This window comes from Chelonia mydas, chromosome 1, assembly GCF_015237465.2.
Source record: "Chelonia mydas isolate rCheMyd1 chromosome 1, rCheMyd1.pri.v2, whole genome shotgun sequence".
Classification (NCBI taxonomy): Eukaryota; Metazoa; Chordata; order Testudines; family Cheloniidae; genus Chelonia; species Chelonia mydas.
Window position 1 is genome coordinate 262,270,787 of NC_057849.1, and position 27,624 is coordinate 262,298,410.

Below are 27,624 nucleotides of genomic sequence, written 5' to 3' on the forward strand. Positions count from 1 at the left end.
TTAGCCCCTTTATTCTCTAGAGGGCACCCATTGTCATGACACATTACAGCTTTGTTCAGTATTGGTTAGCTTGAAGCCAAGGGCCCCCATGGAAAGCTGTTAAAGTCATGTTAATAACACGTCACCTACCTTCCTCATTAGAAAGGTGAAGCTTTCTGCAGCAAAGTTTCTGATGTGTTGTTTGTTGTGTGCCAACAAGGTACTGTATAAACTACAAATACAACAGGCAATTAAAACCATTCAACTCACACTCAGCCAGAAAGAACTCATCAATAATTACTTTGTTAAAAAGACAATTAATTCTGAAGAGTAAGAGGCATTTACATTAAAATATAATCTAGTGAACACAGACCAATAAAACTTACCTATATATATTGGCCATATCCTTCACCATCAGTCTCCACAGGTATTTGTAAAGGTAGGAAAGAGTGGTAAAAGCCCATTCTAGCAGCTCTGTGTCTTGGGTATCCAATAACATGGTGATGGTCAGAAAAAAGTCTTGAAAGTGAGGGTAGAAGTCTGTCTGGAGATCTCGAGCCAGCTGTACCACAAGGCTAGAGTTCAAATAACAAATATCAATGTTTGTATGTTTAAAATGCCAAACACCTAAATAGTCACTGCCTGATTGTGCAACTACACTGCAGATTAAAATGGCTCTAGTGCGTGTACAGTATGCAGATTCATTGGAAGTAAAGCTGTCACTGTCTCTTATCTGACCACCACACATGATGTTAGCTTGAACGAAAGGGGTTTTTGAACTGAAAACAAACCAACCAAACAACCTCAAATAATTTCATGTTTAGGTGACATTAAGAGTGAGACTCACAACCAAGAGCAGCCATGAACACGTCAGTGACAAGATATGAGCTCACACCAACATGCTTCTTGGGTTGTTGAGGAGATTTGTTTGGTTATATTCTAGGAGTATTTTTGAAAGTAAACCATAGAATTGGAATGCTAAAAGACACAGAAAATATCACCGGTATGGCTCTCTCTCAGTAACATGCGTGCAATGCAATTCTTTCTTCAGTGACAACAAGGACACATACACAATGTTTTTGACGTGATTTACACTTTTCACTCTACATCGACACAAAGGCACTGAGTTTATTTTACAGCGTGTACTTACTCCAAAAGGGGCTGATACGCAAGACTGTTTTTGACTTGCAGATGAGTCTTCAAGCTCTGCACTATGGCATCCTGATAATACACCAGCTGGTTGAATGACTGGCATTTGCCGGCCACTTCTTTGTAGAATTTCACTGTGCAAAAAACAAGGAACACTTAAGAACTGTGTCCCAGTTACTGGTAAACGTAAAGGACTTTAAAGAGAATAACACCTCCTCTAGAGCCCGATCCAAAACCCACTGAAACTGATGGAAAGACTTCCAGTGATTTCAATGAGCTCTGAACCAGGACCCTAATCCCGTGCATTAGGATGGTATTCTAGGTAAACAAATTCCACCTTGTAAAGCATGACCTCATTATGCAAGCGAAGAGTGCAAATTAAATATAAACTATTTACTATAAAGAGATACCAAAGTGCTGTGTGAGGTTCAGTTCTCTCCATTTCTGCAGTCCTTCATAAAAGTAGGTTTCAACCTCCTGTCAGAAATCAAGATCATGCATTAGCCAAACAGCCCTAAATAAAAACTATTCTTTCAATGTAAAGATTAGATAGAAGGCTCAACAGATGAAGCACAATGAAATGCTTCAAGTATTCATTTGAGAGATATTTAAAGAAATGCTGATGACTTCACTTTAAAACAGCATCAGTTACTGAAACACATTTAATGCTTAAAATATATGGCCTGATAATGCGAAGTGCAAAGCCATATAAGCTCCTGAATGTTTTATTATCAGAGTATCTTTAAAAAGTAACGCTACTGATGTGTGCAAAATATACTTTGAGATTTTACTGCAATTTCACAATGTATTAACTAATTAAATCCATGATCCCGCACAGACTTACGTAAGTGCTTACATGTAAACACTAGGAGTTAGTCCCATTAAAATAAATGGAGCTATCCACTGTCCATAAAATTAACCATGTGTGTATGTCTTTGCGGGATCAGGACCTCACTTTATTCCATTGTTTTTTCTTCTCTTACAAACAAATCTGAAACATTGACTTTCAATAAGACTTAGGCTCCTAAATGCTTAAGTCACTTTTGAAAATGGGACTTAGCTGTCTAAATGGAGCAACGCCTAAATATCTTTAGATAATCTGAACCTTGGTGAATATCCATTTCTAAAGTGCTCTGAGATCCTCGGTCAAAAGATGTTATAGAATTGCAGAATTATTATATTCTTCTCACCTCAGCATAGCTCCCAGTCCTGTCAATCCGATGAATAATATCGATATTAACATTGCCTAAGCGTTCAGAGAAGGTGAGAAACTGTAAAAAAACAAAAAAAACTAAAGTCAAATGTTGCCTTTGCTCTGTTTATTTCAGAATTATCCCTTTTACATGAGTCTCAATGACATGTACTATATAACTGCAGACACTGCTTTTAAAGGAAACACTGTCAAATAGTTCAGGTTGTGTAAATTAAGCTGTTTATATATATATATACAGAGAGAGAGAGAGAGATTCTGGTTTTATGTCAATGAAATCAGTCTTTTTGTTAGTTTGTTTTTCAATTGGGGGAGTAAATAGAAATATCTGCCTGGGGTGTTTACAGCCAAACACTGTAGTACCTGTTAACGCAGGAGAACAAAAACAAAGACCTTCATCAGTCACTTAAGTTTCATTTCTAAGGCTTTTAGCAACACGGCTGTACCGCTACAGCCGTGCGACTACAAGGCATGCGGTGAAGCTGCTGTTTGTCGGCAGGAGAGAGCTCTCCTGCCGACAGAAAACTTCCACCCCACCATGAGTGGCAGCTGTTTTGTTGGCAGGAGTTCTCCGACAAAGCGTTGTTCACACCGGCGCTTTTCGTCAGTAACATTTTTGTCATGTGGGGGGGGAGGGGGGGTTAACACCCCGAACGTCCAACGAAGTGCCAGTGTAGACAAAGCCTAAGTGGGAGTGAAGCACACTTAAGAAAGCTAAGAGCATAAATGGAAGGTGGGAAGGAAGGCAAACATTTGATTTTTAAAATGATTAGTTTTCAGTGCACAGCTGTTCTAACACATACCATAGAGCGGGGTGGCCAAACCATGGCTCACGAACCACATGCGGCTCTTTTACAGTTAAAGTGTGGTTCACAAAACCCTTATGCCCCTGCCCATTCTCCACCTACCAAAAGGGGGTGGGGGGAAAGCTTGGGCCTTCTCCCCTATGGTACGGTGGTGCTAGGGGCATCAGCCCCACAAGAGGCACCTGCAGGGGCTTGGGGCTTCAGCCCTGCTCTGGCTGAAGCCCCAAACCCCGGAAGGCGCCTCCTGGGGGGCTAAAACCTCTAGCCCCACCATCCTGACAGGTGCACACAGCTCTTGAACTTCTGAAGATTATTGTAGGTGGCTCAAAGGGTCGGTACGTTTGGCCACCCCTGTCACAGAGCTTGATCCTGGCCTTAAGTAAGGCCCATGCAGTGCCCCATTGTCTTCAATGGATGAGTAGAGATAGGGTAGGTAAGGGATAGGAGGGGGAAGAAAGGGGGTGTGCATGCAAGTGCCAGATAGCTTGCATGACCACAATGGAAGATTGATTATTAACACTGTCTAAAGTTTTATAAGTAACACAAGAACTTTTTAAAAAGATGTATTATCTTCATGTTCATAATTGTCTTCAGTTATCAGAACACTGCTCATCTACAGATGTCTATAAAAATAATAATGACTGACCGAACACTATTTATATTTCAGTATAAAGAGTCTTTCCAAAACAAAGAATTACAGCAAATATTTTGCATCATTCAACTAAACATTGTTTTAAACAGACACTATTTGGATTTATTTTAAAATACAATTCCCGACTGAGTAGTCTTTAAATAATATGCCCTCAATTAATTTTTTGTAAATGCCTTTCTGAAATATTTTATTGGGGGTTTTCTCATCGTACCCTGTCAATGGGTTTCTAGACTCTTTTCAGCAAGGGGGGGACATTGTCTGACTTGGGAAACAGTGAAAATGACTACAGTCGAGTCGCATCTTATGCAGGGGTTAGGTTCTAAAGTCAGCACATAAAGCTAAAATCGCGTACAGTCAAAATTACCCTTGAAAATCCCTTAAATCGCCCATAAAGTTCAGTATACTGTACATGATTTTGTGTACACAGCCTTGTACAGTAATATGTATAATGTATACAGTAATGTACAGTATATAATAAAGAGCACATATGCAAAATATAATTTTACAGTACTGTATTTTTAATTACAGGGGGGTGTCAGGGCTTGATGTCGAGCCAGGAGATGGAGGTGACGGAGAGCGAGTCGTAGACGAAGTGGTTGCCTCTGGTTCAGCTCAAGAAGTTGATTGCGTAGGCTCATCTGCTGCTGGTTGTTTTTCCTTGAAAAACATGGTGATCGGCAACTGTCGCTGTTGTCTCTTGAGCTGCTCAAACATTTCTTAATGCGGTCTCAAATCGTCCGTAATGCTACGTGTGATTTTGAGGCTTCGTTCCATAGAGGGATCTTATTCAGAAATTAAATCATTCAAGTGTTTCACTACTTGGAACACTTCAGCAAATTGGGCTTGTCTTTCTGATTTCGAAGTGTAAGTGCGGTTGGGCATTTTTTTCCAGAAGAGCCCAGTCTCATCAGCATTAAAAACTTGCTCCGGAAGATAGCCCTTTTCTTCTATGATTTTCTTTAATTGTTCGGGGTAGGCTTTTGCTGCCTCTTCATTGGCAGATGCAGCTTCACCAGTAGTCTGCACGTTTTTGAGGTTGAAGCGGTTCCTAAAAAGGTTAAGCCAACCTTGGCTGGCTTTGAATTCCTTCTCATCAGAAGGCTGTCCCGCTTCGGTGGGAGGTTTGAACAGCGTGTAGAGGCTAAGAGCCTTTTCTCGCAATGTGTTGCCATCGACAGGCACACGGTTACGGTTCATGTCTTCCAGCTACAAGTTTAATGCCTTTTCAGTCTTCACTAAAGTCTTATCACGCACCTGGCTCGTCACCTTAGCAGTTATTGGAGCACTTGATGCCACGGCTTGACGAATTTCTCTCTCTCGAATCTTGATGGCATGGATGCTAGATTCGTTGCGGCCATATTTACGCGCCACATTGGAGACCGACATACCGTCTCTCAATAAGTCCAGCACAGCCAGTTTTTCCTCCAGCGTTGGAATAGATTGCGGTTTCTTCAGTTGAGCACCAGATGAAGTAGTTGACTTGCGTTTAGGGGCCATGTTGTACAAAAAATACGTACAGTATCTTTAAACGCTAGAAGCACACTCAGCGCAGCAAGATGCTCACACTATGAGAGGCACGCAGGAACTGAGACCGACTGAGGGAACAGCAGATTCATGTCTCCCATCTCACGCTCACTCCGGGCCATACGCTCATTGAGTGGAATGGTGGGCGGAATCACCCGCTCTATTTACAGGTATCTTGTTATTTTTCTTTTTCTTTGCTGAGTGCGTATAGTTGAATTCACATAAGTTAAATGCGCATATGATGCAACTCACCTGTACATGTGAAATGTCGTCAAATACACAAAGTAAACAAACCAGAAAATTAGGAGAACTTTTTTTGTTGTTATCTCCTTTCTGTTATACCAGTGTTGAGTATTACTTGTAACTATAGCAAGCACAAAACCGTCAGACAAAAATATAATAATTGAGTTAATGCTGTCTCTTTAAACATCAGTTACATCACTTAGGAACCCATTTTTGGGATATTCACATTAAAGAGATTATAAGGGCTATTATATGTTCCTGCAAAAAACCTCAGCAAAATACAAGGTTTGCTATAACAATGCAGAAAGATGTAACTAAAAGGTTTTCTAGGGCCAAATCATGCCCTGTAGAAGAAAAACATACAGGAGGGAAAAATGTTATTGGCACTTGTAGAGTGTTCTGTGTTATCTAGGCAGGATGCTCTAATCATGCAGATATCCCAGAACCCCGCAGAAAATCACTGAGACTCATAACATCAGATCAGACGGACAGGGAATCCCTCCAGCCATACCCAGGCAGTGTGATTCCCTCTAGAGCAGTGGTTCTCAAACGTTTTTACTGGTGACCCCTTTCACATAGCAAGCCTCTGAGTGCGACCCCCCCCCTTATAAATTAAAAACACTTTTTTATATATTTAACACCATTATAAATGCTGGAGGCAAAGCAGAGTTGGGGTGGAGGTTGACAGCTCGCGACCCCCCATGTAATAACCTCGCGACCCTCTGAGGGGTCTTGACTCCCAGTTTGAGAACCACTGCTCTAGAGTCTCATTACTATAGACTCCATGCCCAACTAACCCCCGCACTTTTACTCTCACCCCCACAAAATGAACAAAGTCAAGCACTTATAATGTTGTGGTGACAGGGTCTACAGAAAATCCTGTGGAAGTTTCCCTGGGGGTTTGCCAAAGGATGTTGCCTCCAGCCACACCTCCAACTCCCCTCTTACTTACACTCATAAAAAACCTTCTCTATGCCAGAAAAGTTTGACAAAAATTTGCTCACATCACTTCTGCTCTACTGGTGGTGATAACATTAGGTCCCAAGCATAGCGATGGTCTGCTGCCTTGAGCACCATGTTACCTAACCCTGATCCAAAAGACACCCTGCTTATAACACAAAAGCTCCCAGCAGCCATCTACACTAGCCAACGTTGCTAGCACTGGTGGAGCCAGTCAAATTGATATTGGCAATGGTAAGATTTTTTTACACAAATTTCCCTAGCGTAGGTGAATCTGCAGATTCCCAACAACATGTGCTGCATCTATGTTTGGAAAAGTGGTACTCGCTTTTCCCTAGTGTAGGCAAAACTGTGCTCATATGAAGAAGTTTCCATGAACTCAGAGACAGGGAGGAAACTACAGCTTTTGCTCTCCTGTCCACTAACAGTGTGAGGACCCCAAAGCAGGAGTTTTGTTTTTGGTTTCCTCTACTCCACACAGCGAGGGGAAAGGAGAGGAGGAATTCTGATAAGGCCTGTGGTGAATAGCAGAGGGCCAAATGAACTGAAACTCATTCTAACAGGAAATGCAAAGAGGGATCGGGGTAATTTCTGGACTCTAAACAGAAAAATCATTTGAACGGTGCGATTAGATTATAACCTCTTCACAACTGTGTCTTCAGGGCCCAGCACAGCATGTGGGCCTTGAAAGAATAAGCAGGGAGCCCAAAAGAGCAATGGGGGGGGAGGGGAGGGAGATACTGCTTGAGGAAGAGGAGGAGCCACCCCCAGACGTGTGTTCTCAGCCCGGGGACAGTTCGTTAACCCGCCACCGCCGCGTGCTGCACCCCCAGGCCAGGCCAGCGCTCGGCGGCCCCACTCTCCGGGGCTGCGTCCGATGACCAGGCGTCTCCCCCGCGGCTCTGCCGGGGGCTCAGGCAGGGCCGGCGGCGCCGCTCGCCCACCGGGGCCGCTACTCACCCTGTGCGTGTTCTCGGACTTGTGCGAGGCGGATTTGGGCTTCATGGCCCCGAGCGGGCGGGCTCCGAGCCCGGGCGCAGCAGCCGGGGCCTCCTCCGCGGGGCGCCGGGACCCAGAGACACGTGCGGCCCTAGCTGCTGGGCGCCGCCATCTTGCCGGAGTGGGGCGGGAGCCGCGTGTGCGCCGGGCGGGGGAGGTGCTGGGGGCGGGCCGGCCGTAGGGTTCCCGGCAGCCCTTCGCTGCTACCCGGCAAAGCGGCTTCACTGGCCCAAGGAGAGTCGTGCCTTGCTGCGTCCTCTGCCCCAGGAGCCCGGGCTTCCCCCGGGACGGAGCTGCTGGCGGCTGGTCTGGTGCCGGACACACTGGCAGCGCCACGCACATTGGCACGATCAGACCCGGCAGGACTTGCCCCAGGTCCAAGCTAGCTTGAAAAATACCCCTGCGGCCCTGTCTTGTGCCAGCCTCCGGCTCTGCCTCCCCGATGCCTGGGTGCTTGTGGCTTTCCCGGCATCTCCATGTTCCTGCAAGTGTCTTAATAGCTGCAGTGCAAATGGACTATTTGTCCGAGAATCGACAGGATTCTTCTGTCCACCTGGTTGCATCCACATGGGCGGTTAGGTTGACCTAACTACAGTGCACAGAAATATTTCACAGCCCCGAGCAACGTAGTTGCACAAAAAATTTGAATTTTTCAGCGTACACCAGGTCTCAGAAAGACTAATATAGTAGAACCTCAGAGTTACGAACACCTCGGGAATGAAGGTCGTTCCTAACTCTGAAATGTTCAAAATCCCAAACAAAGCATTACGGTTGTTCTTTCAAAACTACAACTGAACATTGATTTAATACCGCTTTGAAACTTTACTACGCAGAAGAAAAATGCTGCTTTCCCTTTATTTTTTTTTAGTAGCTTATGTTTAACACAGTACTGCTTTTTTTTCTTTTTCGTGTCCGGTGCTGCCTGATTGCGTACTTCCAGTTCCAAATGAGGCGTGTAGCTGACTGGTCCGTTCATAACTCTGGTGTTCGTAACTCTGAGGTTCTATTGTACAGCACAGGGTTACGCTTGGTTACAGAAGGCCATCTTTGTAATCAATAAGGGCTAGAACCTTGGGTTGTTTTTTTGTTTTGTTTTAAATAAAAAATTAAGTTCATATACTCACTTGAGAGAGCTTCTTATTTATCCTGGGCAGGTGGATTTTTCAAGCCCTCAATATAGATACATCACTACTACATAATAAATATTAGTGGGATAGTTAGTAAGCACCCCTACTATATTTTCTTGGTACAGGTTTAGTGACGATAAATTAAAGTTATGTTTATTTCTATCCATCATAGGTACTTATATGCCCCGCATAGTTACGGTATTTGAATACCTCACAATCTTTAACATACTGATCCTCACAGCACCCCCGGGAAGTAGGGAAGTGCTATTATCCTCATTTTACAGATGGGGACCTGAGGTACAGATAGGCAAAGTGACTTACCCAAGGTTGCAGAGGAAGCCTGTGGTGGAGCAGCGGTTTAACCCAGGTCTCCCTAAGACTAGTGCCCTAACCACTGGCCCTCTCTATATAAGTATCTTAGTGCTTGATCATCTGAACTACTATAATGGTGCTGCTAAACGTATTTATCAAATAAAAGTCGGTGTTTCAATGTAAGACTCTTTTGTATGTGTCTGTACCCTATGTTTGACACTGCTACTCGTGCTATCTGTATAATGGTATTTACATTGCGTTTTTGCGTCCCACGAAAGAGCAGTGAAGAAGACTTACAGGTATCATTGAAAGAAAGGAAAGACACCGCTGAAACACCCGCAGTATATGACAGCCTGCCACCGAACCAGAAATGTACAACAATGCAAGACTGACACACTGAATATTGCATTCCCCCTACTCCAGTGTGAAACCTTTCCTAGATCTAGACACTTGGGATGTTAACTTGGGCTGCACTTGTACACTGGGCCATGCTAATAAACTTTTGGAAATTGCTGAGATAGGTGTGCTAAAACACCCCTACTCTCCCAAACCATAACAAAAAAAACCCACCACACACTCATTTAGGAAGGCAATTGGGTCCCGTGGGGAACCTGTGTTCTTAGTCCCAGCTTGGACATTGGCTTGCTGTGTAACTTTGTGCAAGCCACTTCACCTCTCTATACCTCTGTTTCCTTATCCTCCCTCTCCAATTGGAAGGAAAGCTGGTCCAGTGGTTAGCCTGTAAGCCTGGGATTTGAGAGATATGGGTTCCCTTCCCACAGACTTCATGTGTGCCTCAGATCCCAATATATAAAGTGGGGATTATTATTTTGAATCATATTTATTACAGTAACGGCTAAGATTACATTTGCATTATGAGCTGGATGTGATTCCCCTGCTTGGCTACGCCCACTCACACTAGCTCTCATCCAGCAAGCACGAGTATAGAGTAGCCAAGGTCGTGGCAGCAGAAGCACAGCTTAGCCATCCTGAGTACGTACCCATCGGCTTCAGGCAGGCTTAGCCATGTCTCTGCTGCCACTACGAGTGCTACCGCAGCTACCCGCTACTGTTTATACTTGTGCTACCTCAGTGCGAGCTAGCGTGAACGTGTGCACATGAGCAGAAGAATCACACTCCTCGTTCGTCATGTCGAGGTACCCTATGGGCCAACCAAAAATGGGGCCCCATTGTGCTAGGCGCTGTACAGCGAATCCCTGCCTCAATGAGCTTACAGTCTAAATAATGCCCTGTTGTGGGGATAAAGACATTAAGGAGAGCTCAGATACTGTGTAATAAGGGCCAGATACGTAACTGAGATAGAAATATGTAAAAAGAGGATGATTGTATTCACCTGTGAGGTCACAAGAACTATTTTATTTCCAGCGCTTGATCTTCCTCCTGTTGTGTAATTGGGACTTTTGCCATTTACATTCAGTGGGGGCAGACTGGTATAAGGCCCAGATCCTCAAAGGGAGCTAGGTACCTAACGCCCATGAATTAGGCACCTAACTACTTTTCAGGATCTGGGCCTAAATGCCTAACTTTAGGCATCCAGGTTTGAAAGTGTTGGCATCAGTACTCTCATACCCAAATGTCTCCACGAGGAAGTACAGGCATGGCAGGTAAATTATGCCTAAACCCAACTAATGCTATGGAAAAGTGTATCCCACCCAATATTCCAAGCTTGTGAGCGGCACAATTCAGGAGATCTGTGGTTTTCTTTCTTGTGGGAGGCACACTATGGAATTGTGGATTTCCTGGGATATGCATGCTCCCAAATTCATAAAAGAGAAGGCTAGGCACTAGCATATGCACCAGACAATAGGGAGAAGAACTCAACCCTGTTCTGGCTGATGTCAGCAAGAAAGCTGGATGTTCTGCAACATAAGAGATGTTTTCAAAAGTCACAAACACTATTTAACATTTTTAAACTTGTAACCCACTCACAGTTTGAAAACTGAGACTCTAATTAACACTAAAGCTGGTAACTGGGCACATGTGTCAGATATTAACCCAACAGGAAATGGTGACTGATTTAGACTCACACACTTTAAAGTCAGAAGGGACCATCATGATCATAGAATCATAGAATATCAGGGTTGGAAGGGAACTCAGGAGATCATCTAGTCCAACCCCCTGCTCAAAGCAGGACCAATTCCCAATTAAATCATCCCAGCCAGGGCTTTGTCAAGCCTGACCTTGAAAACCTCAAAGGAAGGAGATTCCACCACCTTGAAAACCTCAAAGGAAGGAGATTCCACCACCTCCCTAGTTAACCTGTTCCAGTGCTTCATCATCCAGTGCTCCTAGTGAAAAAGTTTTTCCTAACATCAAACCTAAACCTCCCCCACTGCAACTTGAGACCATTACTCCTGGTTCTGTCATCAGCTACCACTGAGAACAGCCTAGATCCATCCTCTTTGGAACCCCCTTTCAGGTAGTTGAAAGCAGCTATCAAATCCCCCCCTCATTCTTCTCTTCTGCAGAATAAACAATCCCAGTTCCCTCAGCCTCTCCTCATAAGTCATGTGCTCTAATCATTTTTGTTGCCCTCCGCTGGACTCTTTCCAATTTTTCCACATCCTTCTTGTAGTGTGGGGCCCAAAACTGGTCACAGTACTCCAGATGAGGCCTCACCAATGTCGAATAGAGGAGAATGATCACGTCCCTCGAGCTGCGGAAAGCAGCGGCCATCCCATTGGCCGGGAACGCAAACCGCGGCCACTGGAAGCTGCAGGGGGCCGTGCCTGTGGACAGTCAACGTAAACAAAATGTCTCACGGCCCGCCAGCCAATTACCCTGATGGGCCGCGTGCCGAGGGTTGCGAATCCCTGATCTAGGACAATCTGCTTGAAGGGTTGCCTACTGCCCTAATCTCTGGTATTTCTTGTTACAGTTCAGAGCAATTGCACCTGTATTTCCCCTCAATGGTCTTGTAAGGGCACCAACTCTCAGGCTCCCAGCTGACTAGCTGTTGCCTCTCTTGCATGTAGACACACATCTCTGTTCCTTCTAACCGGGGTATCTCCAGGCTGACCAGTTCCCTGCCTTCACTGTGTTTCCTGGCAAAGACAGTCTGCCAAAACAGACCTGCTTGCTTTCTCTTCAGAGACAGACAATAGAGTAATTGCTACAGCTGTAAGTTACCACACGGCGTGCCCTAAGCAAGTTTACTTTATTCTTAAGGTACAAAGCATTAGAGAAAACACATTAAAATCAAGAAAAGAACCTACACACATGCTAATATGCTTACCAGACACTATCCCAACTCTAACAGGGTTTCTGGCAGGATAAATCTTTCAACCCCCACCCCTGTGAGGGGAGTCCTGCACAGCTTCAGATCAGAACAAGCACACCCATGACAAGTTTAGCCCACCCTTTAATACAGATCAGAAGGTCTTTGAACTGGAGATCCCAGAAGCAAGTAATTAGTACACAAAGGGTCTTTCACCCCAAAGTGTACCTTCAAAGGTTGGTTTCAAAGGGAGAGAATTTGCATTTCCCTCCCCTCCCAATATTTCCTAAGAAAATCCACTTCAGGAGTATTATTCAAAATAAACCTTTGAACTTCCGCATACTTTCCAGAGATTGCATTGATCCTGCCTGCTAGAGAAGTTCTATTGAATCTCACAGTAGTACATAAACATTTGCATTTGTAATAAGATAAATTCCAAAGGTCTTAACACTAATTCAATAAGGTTTATCTTAATTCAGATATTGTCCAGGATATTACAAACTATTGTCAATCTATCACAGTACCTGCTTCTGGAATGACCCTTGAGGCTATTCTATATTTCCCCCATCTAACTGGCTCCAAGATAATGTGTGGGCGTAAAAGAGGCATAAAGCCACCTTTGCCCGACCCAACCCAGTGGTTCCAGGTGCAAACTAGCATCACTGGGGATCTGAACCATCAGCTGGGGGATGGGCCCATGTACTCACTTCATTTCTATTTTTATTCTTTATCTCTCTTTTCCTTAATTTGCATTTTTAATTCTCTTTATGTTTTACCTTATTTGCTACTCTCTATTTGACCCCTTTCAGAATTTTTCTCTAGCTTCTCCCCCCCCCTCTTATTTCCACTGTTTCTCTCTTCCTTTCTTAATCTGCTGATTTTTGCTTCTCTGTTTATTCTCTTCTTCTCCCCATCCCATGTTGTCCCTTCTTCTCTCTTCCATTTTTCCAGTTGTTGTTGACACTGTAAAATCACTTCCCATAACTGAATGCACTGGGAGAACATCTGGTGGAATTTTTACAGATGAACAGATCAGAACATTAAAGAGAAGGTCCTGGATCTTACCTCCTTTCTTTGGACTCCATTGTGTGTGTTGCAAGGAAGGGGCTCTGATTTACTCATGGACAGTGTTGATACACCTAAACATATAACAGATTTGCAAACACATGATCTCCTATTCACATATACACCTTAAGCAATGTACACCGGTGAATACTGACCAAGAGTGCCCTTGGGAAGGAGGTGGGTTGACGGAGAGCAGCAGCCAGAATGATGAGGATCAAGAAATGGGTTAGAGGAGAGGGAACATAGTGGGAGTAGACAGCTCACTCAAAGATTTTGGAAACAAAGAGAGGAAGGATGATGCCAGTTAAAAGAGGAAAGGTATGTTTGAGAGAATGTTTTGCAAGATGGGTGTTTATTTAGTCAGAAGGAAAAGACCCAGAGGAGAGAGAGTAGTTACAGCTAATGGAGAGGAAGGAAATGCAAGAAGGAGTGAAGGAGCACAAGAGGCATGTGGAGTAGGAGTTAAAGGGACAGGTTGAAGTGTTAAGTCACTAGGGACATGGGAGTACTTATTCCTGTCACTTGAATGATCACAAAATTACCAATGGATAGAGACAGATTCAGTAGAGACTGTCTGGAGAGCAAGGGAAAGAAGGAAAAAAATAGAAGAGGAAACCAAGAACAATGCCACCTTGAGACTAACTTTTTCATGTATCTTTCTGGTGAACATTTGTCAGCTCTTTCTAGTTCATTAACCTCAAGTTAACGCACTGGTTGAATTGTAAATCTGTCTCTATAAAACTAAAAACCTTAAAAAAACAAGGAATCCTAAAGCCAAGAGGATAAAGTTCAAACATGTAACTAATTCATCACTTCAGTGAAAGATGAGAGATGTGCAGGTGGTCTGCACAGTACAATGACCCACTTTTAATTATAGTGTGAGTACGTAGTATAATTATGCATTTTGTACCTTTATCCATTTGTGAATAGTCCATGAACAAATTGTGAAATTCTCATATTTATTTGTTATTTTAAATTAATGGCAGAAGGATTCTTGGGCTGCAGATCTTTCATAAAAAGTTCATTACAAATATTTAACATTCAAGCTGTGTCAGTGACTTACATGCATCATGTAGTACTATTTCTGTTCCCTGATTGATGATGTATTTAATTAACCAACAACAGTGCACATTTTGATTGTAGAATGTGCATTTTTGTTGGCTGGTTATGCAAGTTGAAATATGCTTTCAGAGACTATTTGAGCAATTGATCTTAAAATCAATTTGCTAGCAAAACTTATTTGCCAGAATACCAGTGGAAAACAAAACAGAAAAGCAGTCAAAGTTAATTAATTTAAAATGTCAATTTAATATCTGATTTCCCCTCCCTCCCCTGCAGTATTTCTCAGCTCTAGTGCTAATTCCCCCTCTGCGATCCTACGGTAGTAATTTTGGCCAAGATCCATAAAGGTATTTAAGCTCCTAGCATGCAATCCATGAAGGTACTTAGCTGCCTCAGTCCTGTTTTTAGGCACCACTGCAATCCAAGAAACTCCTGCTCTGCAGCTGCCTAACTCTGTAGGTGCCTAAACTCACTCCACACCAAAGTTTTTTCCTCCATGCATAGGGAGACCCTATCTCCTACCTAAGCCCCAGTGAGACACAAGCCTGGATAGATAGGTATTGGTCACCTAAATTGCATGGGGAGGCCTGATCTGGTAGGCAGCCTCTGGGCATTTATAATCTTTACCCTAGTATATAGAGTACTCATCCAGCCCCCTGCCGCCTCCTGAGGGGAGAAGGGATTTGAACAGGGATCATTCCCTTAGATCAGTGGTGGGCAACATTCCCATTGCATTTAGCAGAAGTATTGGAGGTGCAAGAAATGCAAGGTCAGGTCCATACTTGTTGCGATGCTTAATTAGTTGTTGTGTATGATGGACTTTGAAGACAAAAAGCACTAGATGAATAATCCATATTATTACTGGACACAGATGGAACGTAGTCTGTAAGAAAGTTCCAGCATGCTTTTGTTGGAATTGCAAATCCAATTACTTGTCAACAAAAGAGTGAAAAATACAGAAAGACCCTGTAAAAGAAAGTCCCAGTTCTAAGAAAACAGCTGTCAAGTGGATATTACTTCTTAAGTGAGCTGATCCTAATTCCACAGTGAATAGTAATGATTATATCTTTCCTTTTAGTACCCACTGCTGGGGCATTTTGAAATGTCCAAAGACCATTAACAGAAGAGCATAAAAATATATGCACAGTTATTTAAGCAATTTGGTAAAAATATTTTTGAGTTTCTTTTTATTGATGATTTTTTAAAACATCATGATAAAACAGGTATAACAAGGTATCTATATGCAGCCTTTTCCATTCATTTAAATGGAATTAAGATAAACTCACTCAGTATTGGTGTGTGGATAACTGGATAATGTGTTAGTCATTCAAAATAACAGTATATGGTCAAACATAGCTAACAGGATAGATCAAAGCAGAACCAAATGGCAAATAACGTTCAGGGGCACAAACCATTATCATCATTGACCCTCAGTGATCTTCAACTGGACCTTAACTACATCAGAATCAGGGTTACTGATGATGATGTGTAAGTAAAGCTGTGCAGGAACCAGATTTTTTGTTTCAAGGGGAGTTTCATGATTTCAGAATTTCTTCCATTCCAGAATGGAATAAAAACAAAATATTTTGAAATCTCACATGAACCAAAATTCTGAAGAAAAAACAGGTTTCAGGTCCAAAGGTTGTGTGTCAACAAAAATCAAAATATTTGTTCTGATTTTAGCTATTTTATACAATATATTTTTCATTTTATGTTCTATACTATAAAATAAAAAAAATTGAAGTGAAAAGTTGTTTCAAAATGAAAATTCAAAACATTTCATTCTGAAAAGGTTGAAATAGAACATTCTGACCTTATCAAAATGCTCTTTTACAATTTTCATTTCAAAATGAATTTTCATCAAAGGTGACATTTCCACGAAATGTTTCACTTTAGAAACTTTAGAATTGGCATTTTCTGAAACAGAGAAGAACACAGCTCGACTTGCACATTCCAGTTCAGTGTTTGCAGGACAGGTAGTTAGAACAAACATTTCTTTATTTGTGAACTGATCTGGAACTTGACAGACCCACATATATCTGAGTTACTTTTCAGAACAAAATTATAATTTAAACTTTGTTAGTTCCTGATCTGCCAGAACTAACCATGAATGCTGTTATATCACTGGCAAGCTGTACCTCTCGTTCCCATTGCTCTCCTAGTCCATTTTAAGGATTTTAGGAGAACAGCCTTTGCCAATACCCAGCTTTCATCTACACATACTTCAGTGCCCTAAAGTCAGCTTCCATTTCCATTCTCAACAAACTGAGATATACATGGATCTTGGTTGTCTTGATCTTAGAAAAAAATATCAAAGAAATGATATTTCTATTTATATAGCTATCTGGCATGTAGACAGGAATGCAGGATCTCTCTCAGTGCTGGGCTTGACCTCATCTGTAACCTGATTTGTATTGTCGTATAAGAAGAGGAAACTCATGTTCCACTGTCATTACCCATGGTCACAAGACTGGGAGAGGACTGTCTAGCCAATCAGTCTAGATACTTTTATGACCCCATCACCATAATGTCTGAAGATGGAAGTAAGCCCTGTGCTGGGGCAGAATCTGAGGCAGGCATGGAGCTGGTTTGTGACCCCAGGCCTGCCAAGGGCCAGTTTGGGATCGGGCCCTAATTAGGGCTAACCTGAAGGTTGCCTTAACTTGGGCCCAGGGAAATAGATGGGGCACAAGACTGCCTTGTCCAACACCCTCCTGACCTTGACCCAACCTGGAATGCCCCCTAACCCATGGGCTCTTGCAAGAGGAGAAGTCACAGAGCCAAGTCTCCTGCACCAGGTGTGTTGTGGGGAGGGTGTGAAGGGCTATATGGCTGCTTTGCACCCATGTAGGTGATGCAAAGTGGCCATAGGATAACTACGAAATGGGCTCTCTCTCTCTGCTTGACAACCAGTTATGTTTACACGGTAGCGATGAGAAAGAGCAAATGGACTTGAGCCTCCTCTTACACCTGTGTAACTCCATTGACTCCCATGGAGTTACTCTTGGTTTGCATTAGTCTGAGTGAGAAAAATCAGTGCCATTGAATTCAATAGCGCTGCCCTGATTGATTTACTATGATTCAGGATATTGGTCTGATATCCATTTATTGCCAATATTTCAAAAAGCCTGAACTAGCCAAGAAAGAGGATTTATGATTATCCTTCTGCACCTTTATGATGATATCTGAAAATCAGCTTGCATGAAATGCTCAGAAAAATAAACCACACCTACAACAGTTGAATGCTGTAAGAGATTCCCTCATAGTCCATCCTGAGTTTCACAACAATAGTTTGACATATACTATTTCTGTTGATATGACACTATGCAACAAAGCATAACTAACTAGATTTAAAGTCATGCATAAATGTCGGACAGCTGATGCTTTGTTTATCTGGGCTATCATTTGTATGGCCTATAATATGTTAAGAAGAACAAACAATCACTACGAACACAGAGATAAGAGCAGAGCACACAGAGGTATATTTGTGAGAGAGACGGTTATTTATACCCATCCTGATTAGAGCGGGGTGAGGGGTTCCTCTGGCTCCCATCCTTCTTTTGCTTCACACAGACTGCTCAGAGGCCTTCTCTTTTGTAGATCCCACCATGCAGTTTATTTACAGTGTTTCACGCCACCATTTTTAAAATACTAGTGCAGTCACAGTATTTACAATGTCATCCAAATTCACTACCCATTCTCCAGAGGACAGGTGGGATAGAAAGGTATCTCCTCCAAGAGAACTCCATTTTGTCATGTGGGCTTGGGCCTGGGACTGGGCCAGCTACTGCTTTTCCCCCATCACTTCTTTCCTGTGCTCTTTTATCCACTCTCCTTGTTAATGGGCTAATTAGCTCATTAGCTTCCCAACCCCAATCTGATCTGGTAATCAGGAACGCCTCTCCTTAACCAGGCCCTTCCCTGGGGCCTACTTGGTTAATCAGGGACCAGAGTATGGGTTCAGTTGCTGATTCCCAGCTCTCTGTGTCACAAGATGGTTGGGAAATTTCCAAGGCAATGTTTTATTTACCATCAGAAAATGACGGTTCATTGAAACCAAAACTTTTAGCAGTAACATAACAGTTTTGACAAAACTTTCGTCAGGAAACTTTCCCAGGTCCAGGATGTTCAAAGAGAGAGGGAGAGACCTCAGCATAGCCTCGAGTCCGGAGGGCTAGGGGCTATAGAGCCAGTCAGTCTTTTGCTCTCGCTCACCCCCCAACCCCCACGTGGAGCTGTTCCCACTTTGTATAAATAATTAAATATTCATTGACTCCACAGAGAGAGAGAGACTGACTCCTTACCCTGGTGTTTAGGATATCCAGGGAGATGTAAGCAGTGGTGAGCTGGAGCCAGTTCGTGCCAGTTCGCGCGAACCGGTTGTTAAATTTTGAAGCCGGTTTAGAACTGGTTGTTAAAGGCATGGGCAAACTCCGGCCCGTGGGCCACATTCGGCCCGCAGGACCGTCCTGTCTGGCCTGCCAGTGCTGGGGAGGCTCCCTGGCTGAGAATCCCTTTTTAATTTTCACTCACTCAGCGGCGCTCTGGGTATTCAGCGGCACTTCGGCGGTGGGCCCTTCACTTGCTCCAGGTCTTCGGCGGCACTTCGGCGGCAGGTACTTCAGTGCCGCCGAAGACCCAGAGTGAGTGAAGGACCCACCGCAGAAATGCCGCCGAAGACCCGGAGCGACTGAAGGAACCGGTTCTTCAGATTTTGGCAGCTCATCACTGGATGTAATAGACCCAGATTCAAGTACCTGCTGTAAATCAGGTCAAACAGGGACTTATAAATAGGGCTCCCACACCTCAGTTAAGTGCCTATGTGCCTTAATCCCCAGGCTATTGGCTATTTGGAGGTGGGGCTGCTCTTATGTTTTTTCACAAAGAAATTTCAGAAGGTCTGGTTTTGTTCCAATGCAAAATGAAAACAATTTTCAAAACCTCACAATGTTTTGCAAAGTGGAATTCTTGTCTTTCAGCCAGCCCTATCCTGAGTTTAGCTAACATAACTCCATGAATAGTAGAGCCTTGCAACCTAATCCCAAACCCAAACCCAACTGGATCTGACTACAAATGGTGGGTTTTGGTTGGGCCAGGTATGAAAACAACTCAACCCCCTTGGTTTGGGTTGTCTCTGATCACCTCCTTCTGTCCATGGGGTCGGCGTGGCAGCGACTGCATGCCCTACTTCTGCCTACTGCTGCCACCTTGCTGCACTTGGTGTGCTGAGGCCCAAGCATGCCAATGTGCTGCAGCGCCTCCCACTTCCCAGCACACGCAATGCAATCAGGAGGTGGCGGCTGGCAGGAGTGGGGCATGCAGCTACTGCTGCATCGACCACATGGGCAGGAGGCAGCCGGGGACAGTTCACAGGCCCAGGGTGTGAGGAGTGGGAAGACCCCTTCAGGCTGAACCCCAAGAATGGGGCAGCAGCACTTTTGGGGGGAAGTGTTGGGTTTGGGTCAGGTCAGTTCTGAAAACAGATCATCGTGCTTGGGCTGTGCTCAGCTTCGGTTCAGGTCCAGGTCATGCCTTAAAATTGGGCCCAAGAAGACCTCGAATGCGTGCTCTCTGACAGCACTTTGCATACTCTAATCCCATTTTAGAATAGTTTTATGTGAAAAAAGTGTTTGTTTTTAAAGGTTTTAATCATAATTGAGTTTTTAAAAAAATATAAATACTGTTTTTATGGATGGACATTGATATCCTTACACACATGCTCTGAGAGCACTTTCAAAATATAACCAACACTCAGCAGCCACTGAAAGCTCGGTTGGATTAAAAAAATGTTGTAGAAATGCAGTATTATGGATTCAGAATTTTATTTTGTAGTAAACAGAGAGCGGGGGAAGATTCTGTAACATAATATTGTGCCAGATCTTTGAACAGAGTCATGCTCAGCTAGTAATTAGATATGGGGAAATAGTGTAGGGAATTGTTTTCAAACAGCCATTTCAGGGTCCTGCAAAAGACGATTGGGACCAGAGACGTCAGTTCAAGTTTGCAAAAGTACCTAACTGACTAAGAGGTCTTGTGTAAGCTCGAAAGTTTGTCTCTCTCACCATCAGAAGTTGTTCCAGTAAAAGACATTACCTCACTCACCTTGTCTCTTTAGAATTCTACAGTCTAACTGAAACTCAACTCTAGGCTCCTAAGTCACGTAGGTATTGTTGAAAATGTTACCTGTTGATAATATCTTCTAGGGGTGAAGTAGACAGCTCCATCTATTGCTAGTGAATCATTTCCACAGGTGAGACACTCATTTATTTGAAGCCTGCATGTGCAAACTCTTCAAATGAAAGTCCCACTGGCTGACACAATTTTGAATAGTTCAAAGAGGCCCTAATGTGCCAAATCTAAGAAAATCCATTATGGTCCCATGTAAGCCATTGGAACACGCAACCAACCACTTGGGGGCTTCATACAACTAGAAAGTAAGATCCTCATATAATCTGGTCATATTAAAGATTTAATTTGCAGGGTTGCACTTATTAAAAACGTTTCTGTGTCTTTTCTTTTCTTTTGGGAAATGCGATACCAATATCTTTATCTGAATATGAAATGCTAGAAAACATCCCGGGAACGTAAAGGGCACCAAATGCTGTTGGTGAAGGTGCATGTTGGTGAGCAGTCTCATTCTAATGAGATATCTTGACTCATGGTACTGTTGATCCTGAGGTTACCTGAGTATGGGGGAAAGGGAAGGTCTTTTACAGAGAAGGTGTATTAAATGGGTTTCTGACTATGAAGGGGTTTGCTACTTGCCTTGCTGTAGGGAGACAACACCTATGCAGTAGTATTGAAAATTACAGGATTGTAGATAATGGCTACGTGTTAGAGCAGTGGTTTGCAACCTTTTTTTCATTTGCAGGCTCCTAAAAAACTTGGAATGAAGGTGCAAACCCCGCTGGAAATCTTAGACATAGTTTGTGGACCTCCAGGGGTCCCCGGACCACAGGTTGAAAACCACTGATCCCTGCCTACCATACAATCAGACATACAGGACTCCTCCAGGTCGTTTGGGGGCTGTGGGGCAAATAATGGCACGAAATCCTGATAAGTGTTGGGAAGAAGAAGGTGAGTGTTTCGAGGATGGGCTGATTTCCTCCCACCCGCAAACTTCTTAATCATAGGGATGAGAGGGACAAGTATGTTGAAATGACTGACACTGTGCCATCAGCGCGATAGGGCTAAGGTCATATTAGCACCTTCTAACACTTCCCTCCCTCTTCATAAAAGCCAGACGCAATATTCTTCGCGCAAGAGCTGAGAGAGACATTTAACAGCTAATCTTCCTCCGGGTTACTCTCCCATAGTGTGCCACGCGATGCCGCGCCGGGAGGAAGCAGAGGGTGGGTGGATCTTGGGCATTCACCTCCTGCTCCTCTGCTGAGCTGGTTTCTGTCAACCACTCACCTGGGACTTTTATTTGGTGACTGCTCTTGGGGTTCCCAGCTCTGCGGCCGCGCAGCTGAGCCCACGTGCGCCGAGAGACCAGCACCGGTAAGGGGAGCAGAGAACGGTCCCCTGAGCCCTCAGCGGGTCCAGGGCACTCACAAGCGCTCGGAAGCGCAGAGAACGGAGCTCGCAGAGCCGGGCACGGGGCGCGCAGGGAGCGGGGGCGCTGAGCTGGGCACAGGGCGCGCAGGGAGCGGGGGCGCAGAGCCGAGCGGGGCGCGCAGAGCCGGCATAGGGCGCGCAGGGAGCGGGGGCGCTGAGCTGGGCACAGGGCGCGCAGAGCCGGCACAGGGAGCGGGAGCGCTGAGCTGGGCACAGGGCGCGCTGAGCTGGGCACAGGACGCGCAGGGAGCGGGGGCGCTGAGCTGGGCACAGGGCGCGCAGGGAACGGGACGCGCAGCGCCGGGCACAGGGCGCGCAAATCGAGGGTCGCTGGCTGCCGGCCATAGCCCCGTGTAGCGAGCCCCGGAGGGCCCCCCCCCCCCGCCTCCAGAGTTAAACACAACCCCTCCGCTGCGAGCGCCTGCGGCCATGGGCATCGGGCACTTCACCGTGTGGGACTATGTGGTGTTCGGGGCCATGCTGCTGGTCTCCGCGGTCATCGGCGTGTACTACGCCTTCGCGGGCGGCGGCCAGCAGACCTCCAAGGACTTCCTGATGGGCGGCCGCAGCATGAGCGCCCTGCCCGTGGCGCTGTCCCTCACCGCCAGCTTCATGTCGGCGGTCACCGTGCTGGGCACCCCGGCGGAGATCTACCGCTTCGGGGCCATATTCTGCATCTTCGCCATCACCTACTTCCTGGTGGTGGTCACCAGCGCCGAGGTCTTCCTGCCCGTCTTCTACAGGCTGGGGATCACCAGCACCTACGAGGTAAGCGGGGCTGCCGCCCTCTCCCCACTAGGGAGCACTAGCCCCATTCAGCATCCTCGCTATGCCCTCCATACCGATCCGCTATGCCTGTGTCCCTCAGGAGCGTCCCCCACGTGGCCTTGCCTCTCTAGTAGCCCGCCCCTTCCAACTGATATTTCCCTCTTGCAGAGGCCATGGCAGGTCTCCCCGTGACCCCTTAGATCTCCTGTCTCAATGGACTCACTCCATATGAGTTTGCTCCTGGAGAGTGGTTTCAGAGGGGTAGCCCTGTTCGTCTGTATCTGCAAAAATAACAAGGAGTACTTGTGGCACCTTAGAGCCTAACAAATTTATTTGGGCATAAGCTTTTGTGGGCTAAAACCCACTCCATGCATCTGATGAAGTGGGTTTTAGCCCACGAAAGCTTATGCCCAAATAAATTTGTTAGTCTCTAAGCTGCCACAAGTACTCCTAGTTGTTTTTTTTCCTGGAGAGTGTTAGCCCTCTAGCTTTTCAATCCAAGCTGTGGATTTAATTTTGCACAGATTGGTTTGTGACTTGGAATAAATAATAAAACACAAAGAAAAGCCCTCTAAAATAGAAGCCGAAACTCCCAATCCTGGGTGCCTGCCTCAATTTAAGTTCCTAAATCCAGGTTGAGGCACAAAGGCCCAATCCAGCAGATCATTTAGACACCCATATGAACAGTCAAGCATATGAACAGTCTTATTGATTTCACTGGGACTTCCTCTTGCGTTTACAGATAAATAGGTCTCTGGATCAGGGCCCTAAATAGCAGCGGCTGGATTTTCCTTAGTACTTATACAATGAGATCTGCAAGTGCTCAGCATATGTGAAAGTCAGGCCACTTCTTTACCTGGGTGCCAAAATATGGCTTTAGAAAATTAGGACTTGATTTTCCACTGCACCCCAGCCCAGTGTGGTAAAAGCTGCACACAGGGCAATTTTAACTTAGGCCTCTGGCATAAAGTCCCTGAGGGATCTAGCATCCATGGGGAAGAGGGAGCCTTGTTAACATCGCCCCTTCACTCTTCCTGCATCTTGCCTATTCTTATACCAAGCAGTGAAGTTTCTGCATAGGAGGTGGAAGAACAGCTCCATTAGATTCTCCCCAACATAGGGGGAATTCTCCAGTACAAATCTCTAGTTGCCTCAAGTTGACTTTGCACCACATACATTTTGGGCTCTTAATTATGACTAGACACTAACTCCTGAAAAAGACGGGTAAAAAATGCAGTATTATTATAGTGCAGCCATTAAGTTCATTCCCCTCACTGTTAGTAGGAGCGGACTACCATAGTTCAAACACTAATTTTGTTCACCGAAGTGTTAAACTGTGCCTTTCTGTATGCATCCATTCAAAATTCAGTGATGTTTAAACAATTGCAAAGACTCAAAGATGAATGCCAGCTCTTTGAAATAATGAGATATTTGTATCTGCATTGATTGGCCCGTAAAGGAGATCTCCTTTACCCAACTGTACATGGATGTTTCTGTTAAGACAAGGGAATGAAATTTCAGGGTAAAAAGTCCAATGAAGCCAAGATTGACTGTCAGCTGAGGATCTTGAGTCTTAGCCTACACTGTAGGCAGAAGGTTTTGGTTCATGCTTAGGGCCCTACTGTCATCAGATGTCACCGTTGTGGTGCTCTGCTCTGTTCAATGTTGATAACAGTCGGCTGCGTGTGTGTGTTCCCTCTGTGTGCTGGCCCCGCTCTGTGCAGATAGCTGCCACGGCAGCAGGGCCGGCCCACAACATTTTGGCATCTGAGGTGGGGAGCTCAAATGACGCCTCCATGTCCCCTCGCTTGGGCCAAAACTTTGAAAGGTCTCAATATGCCTTCTTCCTGTTCTACTCCTCTCATGTACTGCTCTGCTACCTACCCCAATAAAGGAGAACTAACAACTTAAAATGTCTTGTTCAAAAATTGTAAGTAACACTTAACTTTCAAACGCCTGAACAGCAAATGCAACTTTTCTTGTCTGGCATTTTTATCTGTTTGAATAATCAAAGTGGTGCTTTCCGTGCCTTCTTGGTTGCAAAGATTTGAACTGCTTCCTGCTGAAGGTCCACAGTCTGGGCCAGCTCATGCTCTATTGAGATAGTTGCAAGGCCGACCAGCCTCTCCTGTGTCATTGTGGAGTGTAGATGTTTTTTATTAACTTCAGCTTGGAGAAGCTGCGTTCTCCACTGGTAACTGTTACAGGAAGTGTTAGAAGTAAGCGCAGGCAACAAAAGCATTTGGAAAGAGGGTGGTCATTTTATTTGTGCACATATATTTCAGAACAGCCTTTGGTGTTGATCCTGCTGAAATGTATCTTGAAAGAGCTTTAAGTTCATCACCTAAATCCCTCGCATCAATATCGCGCATGTCATCATGTGTCAACATTGTCTCTAGTGCCCTGTATTGCTGGTGTAGGTCTTCTTCAGGTACAGGGAGGAGTTTTGGAATATCATACAACATCCCAAATATACTATTCTGTTCCTTTAGCTGCGTGAAACGTTCTTCAACTAACTGTATTGCACAATCTAGCACCTGGTTAAAGAATTCAACTTTGAATTGTTGTTTGGGGACTCTTATGGGATTATCCCGTGCCTCGTAATCAAAATGTCTTCTTCTTTGGTGACTCTTGTATTCTTGAATGGGTGGGAAAATAGCTTCAGTGTGAAGTTCCTCTGCCAACTTCTGTGCACTCTTCAGAACGTTTTGAAATCCCTCATCTGGCCGGTAAGACTGTAGGTATGACTTTGCTTTCTCCAGTTGTTCCATTGCTCCAGATATATCAGGGTCAACACCATGGAGTCTCTTGCTTACAACATTTATTTCAAACAGTAAGTCATGCCACATCACTAAGCCACACAGAAATTTGAAGTTAGGTATGTTTCTGGTGATTCCATTTCCCTCTGCCACTGTTCTCCCACAAACCGTTCCTGTCCTAGCATTATCCTCCATAATGGCAACTATGGCATCATCTATCTTCCCAATTTGGTGTTTGATAGGCTTTATCGCCTCCACTCAACTTTCCCATCATGTGCCACTCAGTGGTTTCAGCATCAGAGATGATGTTCTCAGATGTTGCTTCAAAATTTGCCATCAATAAGTTGATGCCAAGAGAAAAATACATAGATGCTTTGAATTACATTAAAAAATTCAGCAGCCTCACTAGAAGCTGATGCTGCATCACTGACCACTAAGTTCAATGAATGAGAACTGCATGGGACAAAAAAAGTTCGAGAGTTTAACTCTCGGATCTGTGTCTGCACTCCTCTGTTCTTTCCTCTCATGTTGGCACCATTATCGTAGCCCTGACCTCTCATGTCAGCTATCATATCACAATTCCCGTATCTTCCAGCTTTTTAAGAAGCACATTTGTCATACCAGCTCCTGTAGTATCATCAATGTCAATAAATTCTAGAAAATGCTCTCTGACAGTCACCATTGCAGGGACATTTTCACTAGGTTCTGTTGTTGTTGTTACAAAACTCACCATTAAAGTCATTTGTTCCGTATGGCTGATGTCAGGTGTGCAATCCAGAATAACAGAGTAATATCTTGCTGACTTCAGATCTGGCACATTCTTCTGTTTGACTTTTGTTGCCAGTAACTGTATGATCTCATTTTGAATTGTTTCCAAGGTAGTGGTGTGTGTACATTTCTTGGGTGGTGACTCTTCTTAGATGCTCCTGGAGTACAGCATCAAACTTAGCCATCAGCTCCACAATTTTAAGGAAGTTTCCATTGTTTGGCACATACAGCTGGTCTGAAGTGCCAGGCAGTGCTAGGTTTTGGGTAGCAAGCATTCTCACAATGGCAATGAGCCTTTTCAGAACATTTTGCCAGTAAAGAGACTCTGATGCAATCTTCTCTTGATGCTGATCATCTATGGTGGCCTTTAACCTTAGTCTCCTCTCAAGCTCTTTCCACCTATGGAATGCTCTCTGGTGATTTGCTGCCTTCTCATGGCATGCCAGATTTCTAGCCAGATTTTTCCAGTCACCTTTGTTCCTGTGGAACCCAATGTGGCTGGAACATTAGACTGGAAGAGCGCAACAAAACCAGTATGCAGCATTTTGGGTTTTTGAGTAGATAAGCCATGGCCTCTCCACTTTGTCACCATTGGGGATTTCACACCAGTAATGTGTTGGATGGAAACTTCTATTTTCATTGTCTTTGGGGAACATGAAGTTTTTCACTTGCTGTGGTCCATGCAGTACAAGGAAGTCCCTCAGGCTACTGCTCAAGTGGGTCCACAGTCCTGGATCATCTAGACTTAAGGAACTAAACTCAGCAGCAGCTGTTTCTTGTGCCTCCACCACACTCTCCTCCTCTCTCTCCCTGCAGCTCCTGCTGCTTTTTGTTATTCCCTCTCACCTTTTCTCTTGGCTGCCTGTTATGTCTCTTGTGCCCTCCTTCCTCCAGCACAGCGCTCCACCATCTCTGTGCATCTAGAGCAGAGAGAATACATATGCACCAGCAGCAGACACAATTTTCTACACTCTGGGTCCTAGTGGCGCCCCCCACACAGTCTGGCACCTGAGGCGGCTGCCTCAGTTCGCCTCATGGTAAGGCTAGCCCTCCACAGTAGACCCCAAGAGAACCCCCAGTGACCACAGATTCCGAGAAGGTACTCAGGCAGGTTTATTGTGAAACGAAGCACAGTAATAGTTTTCCGCAGACTGTACAGGACATACTACGAATATGTGCCCCCTGACAATGGACGTAGCTCAGTCAGTGGCGGGACTCTCCACTGCCCCTTAGGCTGGACCAAGACAACTCCTTAGGTGTGAATTCTTATACACAGGTACAAACAAGTTACACATCACTCCTGATGTATTGAGGTACAACCCCTCTACCTAGTAAGGTGTTGCCTATCATCTTGTGCATGTTGGTTTGAACAAAACAACTCTATCCATCATGTTATCCGTTAGGACCCTGTCTTCCTTGTTATCTCTGTGGAATGTGCTAGTC

At 44.6% G+C, this 27,624-nt stretch overlaps 2 protein-coding genes across 3 annotated transcripts in view; one reads left to right on the top strand and one right to left on the bottom strand.

Moving 5' to 3' along the window:
* UTP20 (UTP20 small subunit processome component) overlaps positions 1-7,663 on the bottom strand; it is an 83,957-nt gene extending 76,294 nt beyond the window's left edge. For both annotated transcript variants that reach the window (XM_043545298.1, XM_037884173.2), the window contains exons 1-6: positions 7,484-7,663; positions 2,319-2,399; positions 1,539-1,605; positions 1,130-1,262; positions 366-554; positions 130-211 (exon numbers count right to left, since the gene is read on the bottom strand). In XM_043545298.1, the coding sequence (XP_043401233.1) occupies positions 130-211; positions 366-554; positions 1,130-1,262; positions 1,539-1,605; positions 2,319-2,399; positions 7,484-7,528 (597 nt within the window). In that variant the 5' untranslated portion in view covers positions 7,529-7,663. The remainder of the gene's footprint in view (positions 1-129; positions 212-365; positions 555-1,129; positions 1,263-1,538; positions 1,606-2,318; positions 2,400-7,483) is intronic.
* Positions 7,664-21,581: 13,918 nt separating this feature from the next.
* SLC5A8 (solute carrier family 5 member 8) overlaps positions 21,582-27,624 on the top strand; it is a 45,414-nt gene continuing 39,371 nt past the window's right edge. The window contains exon 1 of the mRNA XM_037884234.2: positions 21,582-22,654. Within this exon, the coding sequence (XP_037740162.1) occupies positions 22,316-22,654 (339 nt within the window). The 5' untranslated portion in view covers positions 21,582-22,315. The remainder of the gene's footprint in view (positions 22,655-27,624) is intronic.